General features: G+C 35.8%; 1 protein-coding gene and 1 long non-coding RNA gene across 2 annotated transcripts; both read left to right on the top strand.

Moving 5' to 3' along the window:
- The first annotated feature begins 356 nt into the window (after positions 1 to 356).
- On the top strand, positions 357 to 3065 carry LOC140772931 (terpene synthase 10-like). Its single transcript, XM_073115192.1, has 7 exons — positions 357 to 598; positions 668 to 935; positions 1016 to 1394; positions 1483 to 1701; positions 1791 to 1929; positions 2024 to 2269; positions 2378 to 3065. Exons 1-7 carry the CDS (start codon positions 392 to 394, stop codon positions 2687 to 2689), a joined length of 1770 nt encoding a protein of 589 aa, XP_072971293.1. The 5' UTR covers positions 357 to 391; the 3' UTR covers positions 2690 to 3065.
- Positions 3066 to 6204: 3139 nt separating this feature from the next.
- LOC140774645 (uncharacterized) lies at positions 6205 to 7405 on the top strand. The gene is made up of 3 exons (XR_012106623.1): positions 6205 to 6226; positions 6884 to 7092; positions 7184 to 7405. It is a non-coding gene; the product is annotated as an uncharacterized lncRNA (long non-coding RNA).
- The last annotated feature ends 675 nt before the right edge of the window (positions 7406 to 8080 follow it).

Raw genomic sequence — 8080 nt, 5'->3', positions numbered from 1 at the left:
ATGTTAGGAAGTGTACTATATTGTCGAGATTAGTGCAGGGCACCTACTCTGTCGGTTGGTAAACTTTCCTCTCAACCATTTGAAATAAATGTTGCCTTCGAGAATATATATATATACACACCTCATTTTCTCTCCTCCATGTGAAACAATTTGAACGTGTCATTTTGTGCAGAAGGACAGCGAGTCGAGAAAGTAATTACGTCAAAATCCAGAATATTATTTTCTTCTTTTGGCCAACGTACGTCATATAGGAGATGAGATTCCATCTGCTTTCCGTGCATATCATAGGTTATATTAAACCAATAATTAATACAAAACTCAACCAACTTGTAAGCCTCCCCAGTTTACATATATTCTTGAGGGTTAGGAGGAATTAGGAGCAAATCTCACCATGGCTTTCCAACTCCTGAAACTTCCGTTACTTTCTTCCAATCTCCCTGCCCAAAGGTTCCACTCTTTCAAATCCCCGTCATTTCCACAAACAACTGGCCGCCTCAAGCTGTGCTCATATGCCACTACTCCACGCCGAGTAGCCAATTTCAAGCCAACCATATGGACTGACGACGACGTCCAGTCCTTGACGGCCGATGCGTCTACGGTAACTAAAATTGTCTAATTAATATATAGGAAGCCATGCTAAGGTAAAACTATGCTACTTCTGGTGTAGGACGACATGAAGGCCAAAACGATAGACAAGTTGAAGGAGGAGGTAAGGTATATGATCATTATGGAACAGAGGATCGTAGATAAGCTCGAACTCGTCGATACCTTAAGACAGCTTGGGGTGGGATATCACTTCAAGGATGAGATCAAGGATGCGATGAGCACTATCTTTACATCAGTGGATGACATATGTTTGGAGATGAAAGATGATATCTATGTTACTGCACTCCTCTTTAGACTCCTCAGGGAGCATGGGTTTAGTGTTTCGCAAGGTAATTCATATTCTAAGCTCATATAATATATGTAGGGTTGGTCATGCAAATTCTAATACATGACGTTCCTCTACTGGCAGATGTTTTTGATAGGTTCAGAGATGAGGAGGGCAATTTCGAGGCAAGCTTGTGCAATCACACAAAAGGTATTTTAAGCCTCTATGAGGCTTCCTATCTATCAATAGAAGGAGAAGATGCACTAGACGAGGCCAGGGATTTCGCAACCAAGCACCTCAAGGAATCCTTAGAAACTTCATCAGACCAACAAATCCTAAGGGAGCATGTGGCTCATGCCTTGGAGCTTCCATTGCATTGGCGAGTGCCGAGATTACATACACGGTGGTTCATTGGCATGTACGAGAAGGAAGATAACATGAGCCCTCTACTACTTGAGTTTGCAAAGTTAGACTTCAACATGGTTCAGAACACATATAAGACTGACCTCAAGAAAGTGTCAAGGTAAAGTCATATAATTAATGCCATAAATGGTTTAATTTTTTTGGATGCAAATAATAATTCCTGGCTAACACAAGATTTGGAGTTGTAGATGGTGGTCCAATCTAGGTCTTTGGGAGAAGCTACCTTTCTCTAGAGATCGGCTGGTGGAGTGCTACCTCTGGGCAGTAGGATGGAACTTTGAACCTAAGAAATGGTACTTGAGGGAAGTATGGACAAAAGAACTTTGCATTGCGACAGCAATTGATGATACTTACGACGTCTACGGAACCCTGGATGAGCTTGAGCTTTTTACTGATGCTGTTGATAGGTCCAACCTAATTCATAGTAGTTATACACACGAAAGAAATTAAGCTTTTAATTCCAGATACTAACTAAATTGAACAATGGTATCTTTAGGTGGGATATCACTGCCACTAAACAGCTCCCAAAGTACATGAGACTACTCTTTTTAGCACTTTTCAACACAACGAATGATATATGTTACGGAGTCATGAAAGAGAGAGGGCTGGACATCATTCCATACCTAAAGAGAGCAGTAACTAAATTAAACGAACTGATCTATGTAAACAACTTTCTAGATTGTTAGCTTCTATCTTAACACGTACTTTTGGCCTTGTACGTTGTTTCAGTGGGCAGATCTATGTAAAGCATACCTGGTAGAAGCAAAGTGGTATTACCAGGGGTATACACCAACACTGGAGGAGTACTTGGACAATGCATGGGTTACTATATCTGGTCATCTTGCTCTATCTCATTTCTATTGTCTCAGCCAGCATGTAACCAAGGAAGATTTAGAGTCCTTCCATGATTACCCGAACATCATGCGGTCCTCGTCCATGAATTTACGTCTTTTTGATGATTTGGCTACATGCACAGTAAGTTATATATATCTCAACTTTAACATAGAGCTAAGAAACTTGTATCTTCTACCAATTGCTAAGTTAATGTTGATGATTTTATCTGGGCTAAAATTTTTGATTCAGGCCGAGCACGAGAGAGGAGATGTTCCAAAATCCGTTCAATGCTACATGCATGAGAAAGGTGTTACAGAGGCTGTAGCTCGTGAACATATCAAAGAATTGATCTCTGCCTACTGGAAAGCATTGAATAGAGATCACCTTGTTGCTGCTGCTACTGCTTCTAATTCTTCTTTCCAAGAATCCCTCAGCAATATTGCCATCAACATATCTAGAATGGGGATGTGTTATTATCTTAACGGTGATGGGTATGGAGATCCTGATGGAGAAACTAAGGACAAAGTCAACACAATGTTGATCAAACCTATCAAGATGTAGGACGTAATCATCTGAGCCCTTAATTCCAATCGGGTCATGCTAGATTACATTACGAGGATTTTGGGTTCGATGGATCGAGTTAATTTATCTTTTAGTTGATTTATACTTATCTTTTATATAAACTCTTAATATAAATCTAGTTAAATTATGTAAGCGTTAAAGTCAAATCCAGTTATGTTATGTAAACTTTTAAGATAATCCAATTAAGTCATTTAAGCCTATAAGTCAAGTCCTAGTTTCAGTTGTGTAAATCTTTAGAGCTAATCATATTATGACATATTGTCATAACCTCTATATATACGAGGGCTTGTGCTTTTTTATTTAACCATTTATGTATCTATTGAAGAATTAAAAATTATGTTTTAGCCTTAGTCCATCTTTGGAGTAAGAGTAGGTGTAGTATAGGAGTAGTCGTAAGAGTAAATTAGGAGTATAAGTAAATTAATTTTTCACCATCACCTCTATTATCACATTTTTTTTCTTCTAAACTCTAGCCACTATCTTTCTGCATGAGTCACCTACCTTATGATTGTCCTCCACCACTTTTGGCCATCTGCTACCCTCCGACGATCGCCGCAGCATTAGATATTTACAATTCTATTTAGTTTCAGCCTTCTTTCATTGTTTTAATTTTATTTTCTTACCTAGAACTGAGAATCACATAAAACAAGAGCCAAAAAGAATTTTTACTTGTGAAGTTATTACGGTAAAAATATCATAATTTTTTGTATGAACAAATCAATCAGAACTTGATTTGTAACGGTCATGCTACTACAACTCTACTAAAAGAATAAAATTATCCTCTGCCACTATGTTTCTAATATTTTGTTTGTCGAAATGTAAGCTAGATTTCAATTGATGAAATTATATTCAATTAAAAGATTAGTATCTCCGGGACTTACATGCCGTTTCATTTGATCGATTTGAACACGAATAAGAGTCACAACAGTAACCCAATTTAAGTACACATTTGGCTCTAACTTAGGATGGAAGGGTGGCTTTATACTTGTTATTAGACCTCATTAATTCATGACAGAAATTATAGATTTTGATAGTAGCTAATGACGTATGATCAAGAGGTCCATCGTTGTAATCCAATGTCTGAATAATAACTATTCTATTAATACAAGAAATTATCATAATATTCTTATAATATTAAATATCTTATTATTTGAGGGAATATAAATCTTTTATCTCACGAGATCCAGTATTTGAAGGGAGTTATATTGTGATAAAGAGAGATAATTAAGATTTGAGTAAAAAAGACAGAAGATTAATAAGAAGAAGATTAATTATGATATTTTACTATTTCAGTATGTCACGAAAAACAAATAATTAAGTAACATAAAAATGAGAAAATAATTAAGGGTCCCCAATTAACTTTCCAAAACTATCTATTAAAAAAGATTTACCTGTTTGATCCGTGGTGTGCGGGGGAACGTCAATATCCGTAATCGTACAATGCCTTACATCGAAACAGTTTGCATTTTGAATGTGCTTCAAGTTTTCACAATGGAGACGGAGATGATTGATGAAACACGATTGTGACAGCTTAGTCATCTTTGCCATCTAAAGAGCCCAAGGCCAAAATTCTACACAAGATCCCTTTCAAACCCGAAAATAAAGTAGGAGAGCGATATAGCGTCAACTATTGAAGTTGGTCTGTTTATAGATAATTAATTCTCTAGATCTTCAGTTTTTATGCAGAAGATTTCACCAAGAAAGGATTTACCTGTAACAGCCCATAAAAGAATAAAAATAAAATAAAATAAAGTGAGTATATGTGCTCAGCATACCCGTTCCAGCTTATTAAATTAACTTTGTTTTAATAAATCTGGTAGTGTCCTCTCCCTTTCTTTTCTTATCACTAATCTTGTCGTGTTATTGGCCTGCTGACGGTCTCGTGCCTCCCGGCGCTGGGCCTAGTATTATTTTGTTATTCCCTTACTATTGGTACCTTCAATGAGTTGTTTGCATTATTTTTGTTATTCCCTTACTATTGGTACCTTCAATGAGTTGTTTGCATTATTTTGTCATTCCCCTACTATTGGTACCTTCAACTAGTTGTTTTTACTCTTGATTGATGCTAAGCTTGGTTGCCTTTTTTTTTTCACCGACTAACTCTAGAATTAATTACTTTCATTTTGATTAAAAGATGTGAGATATTATTTTTGTAATATTTTGCTTAAATTAGACTTGTTGATTGTGAACCTAGTTGTATTGCACGCAAAGTATTTGTGTTTATTCCATATAGAATTTTTTATTAGATTTATTGCTTGTGAACTCTACTTGTGTGGCATATAAGGTGCTTGTGTTTATTCCCTAGAGAGTTTTTTTTATTAATTTTGGGCTTCGAAGTGATTGAGTTCTAAAAGACAGAACTTTCTAAATAAGGATTATCTACTATTAGACATCCTCGGCTTGATGTCAAGCTATCGATACTAAAAAACTAGGATGCGGGCGTTTTTAAAATTAATTGATGAACGCGTTTGGCTTTTAAATTTTTTATAGTTTTAAGTCTCCTACTCTTATTAATATTTGTATTGAGAAACCTATTGTGAAAATTTTGGATGGAATAGCAAGACAATTGTGAATCCAGTCAGGTCGAATCACCACGTCATGATGATATTTAATTTAATAGATCAAGTCTATTTAATTTTTAATTAATTTATATTTATTTCTTATGTAAGTTGTTAAGATAAGTTTATTTTAATTATGTAAGCCTCAAAAGTAAATCTAATTAAGTCATCTAAGCTTTTAAGACAAAACTAGTTAAGTCGTGTAAATCTCTAAGATAAATCTAATTAAGTCACGTAAGCATTTAAGATAAATTATAAGCCTGGGCTAGTCTTAGTAGGACTTATTATACTTGACCTCTATATATATAATGGTCAGATTCTTTTGTTTAATCATCCATTGAAGAATTGAAAATTATGTTTTGGCCTTAGTCTATCTTAGGAGTTAGAGTAGAAGTAATATAGGAGTAGTCATAAGAGTAACCTAAGAGTAGAAGTAAATTAATCTTCTATAATCACTTCTATTAGCAAACCCTAATCACTATATTTCTCTACAAGTCACCTTACTTTGCGGCCATCTCCCACCAATCTTAGCAGTCCACCATTCTCTGATGACTGTCATAATATCAGGCAATTACCAATCTGTCTAGTTTTGATATTTCTCTACTGTTTTAATTTTTATCTTTTCACTCTGACTCAGAATGAAGTGAAATAAAAATCATTATATCCATGACTTTCGATGCTTCTTCCTATAAAGATATCATAATTTTTTTTGTCGGCATTATTTCAGATTTGATTTATAACAACTACCCATGTTCATGGGACCATCACTCTTGAGCTCTCAAAGTTAATGCCATGATATCATTTGGGTATGGATGCAATTGGCTACTTCAATATAAGATTTGAGATCCACCGAAATTACATACATGCATCCTCACTTCCTATAAGAAGATGCCAGAAAAGATGAAAATAAAGTTATGGTTTTGTAGACTCAGAGAGCATGGATTTAGTGTTTCACAAGGTAATTAATTTACTTCATCCTCCAACATCATATATATATATATATATATATATATCGTGCAATTCTAATACATGACGTCCCTCTACTTGCAGATGTTTTTGATAGCTTCAGAGATGAAGAGGGCAATTTCGAGGAGGCTAGCTTGTGCAATCACACTAAAGGAATTTTAAGCCTCTATAAGGCTTCCTATCTATGAATAGAAGGAGAAGATGCACTAGATGAGGCCAGGGATTTCGCAACCAAACACCTTAAGGAATCCTTAGAAACTTCATCAGACCAACGACGACAGATCCAAAGAGAGCGCGTGGCTCATGCCCTGGAGCTTCCACTGCATTGGCGGATGCCAAGATTACATACAAGGTGGTTCACTGGCATGTACCAAAAGGACGATAATTGGAGGTTCCATTGCATTGGAGAATGAGCCACATGCTCTCTTAGGATTTGTTGGTCTGATGAAGTCTCTAAGAGTTCCTTAAGGTGCTTAACTGCGAAATCCCTAGCCTCATCTACTGCATCTTCTCCTCCTATTGATAGATAGGAATCCTCGTAGAGGCTTAAAATTCCTTTAGTGTGATTGCACAAGCTAGCCTTGAAATTGCCTTCCTCATCTCTGGACCTATCAAAAACACCTGCAAGTAGAGGAGCGTCATGTAGTAGAATTGCATGACCAACCCTACATATATATTATATGAGCTTAGAATATGAATTACCTTGTGAAACACTAAATCCATGCTCCCTGAGGAGTGTAAAGAGGAGTGCAGTAACATAGATATCATCTTTCATCTCCAAACATATGGCATCCACTGGTGTAAAGCTAGAGCTCATCACATCCTTCGGAAGTGATCGCCATCCCAAGGTGTCTTAAGGTATCTACGAGCTCGACCTTATGTACAATCGTCTGTTCCATATTTGATCGTATACCTTATCTCCTCCTCCAACTTGTGGATATTCTTTCAGCATTCGTCTCCTCCTACATCACAAACGTCGACTCGGCGTGGAGTAGTGAGATTAGAAGAAGACAATGGAAGGTTTAAGTGGAGCGCCATGATCAGATCTGTTCTTGTTCCCTCTTTCGCTGCGATGTTTATAGACGGGAGACGCTTTCATGTTTGTGACACTTACTTGATGATTTAGACATCAAAAATAGGATTGATTGGTTCTATATTCACCTAACTACTGACTTAGTAGCACAATATTATGGGATGGGGTTTGATTTAAGTTTGAATTAATTCAGGCTTGAAATTACTTATTAATCGATTTATTTAAACTCAAATTTTATTTGAGATCAAAGTTTGCGAAAATTTAAAATATTTTAATCAGAGCTCGAATTGACTCGATCGAAGCACGGCTTGATTACAACCGATTCTCATAATTCATTATTTTTGTAAAATAATTAGAAATCAATTTTTAAAAATTTTTAAATTGTTAAATTTGTTCCCATTTTGCTCTTTATATTAGTATACTTGAATGTTTAAAATATAAAATTCAGAAAAAGATTCTAGAAGAATATGACAAAATTATTTCACTGGATATTTTATTTAATTATTTGTTACAAAAAAGAAGAGTATTTTAGTTTTTTATATTAAAATTAGAAAGTTAGATATGTATTAGGATAAGCGAAATGTACGTTAACGCGTCGCCGAGTCCTGTGTAGCATATCAGAGACTCGGCGCCGAGTAACGAACTATAAGCCAAGCTTATGGAACAACGACTTCGTACAATCGTTAACCCACAGATTATTTTAAAAACTTAAGTTGATAGGGAAAGATGGTCTAGTGCAACTTTAGATTATTGGCCGGTGATCCTCTTCTCTCACACACTTGAGCCCTCTTGACACTTAATTATTTGCTTAAT

The sequence above is a fragment of the Typha angustifolia genome, chromosome 13, assembly GCF_048772165.1.
Source record: "Typha angustifolia cultivar Huaian chromosome 13, ASM4877216v1, whole genome shotgun sequence".
Lineage (NCBI taxonomy): Eukaryota > Viridiplantae > Streptophyta > Magnoliopsida > Poales > Typhaceae > Typha > Typha angustifolia.
The sequence above is the reverse complement of the archived record's forward strand: the minus strand, read 5'-3'. Positions and strand labels throughout refer to the sequence as shown.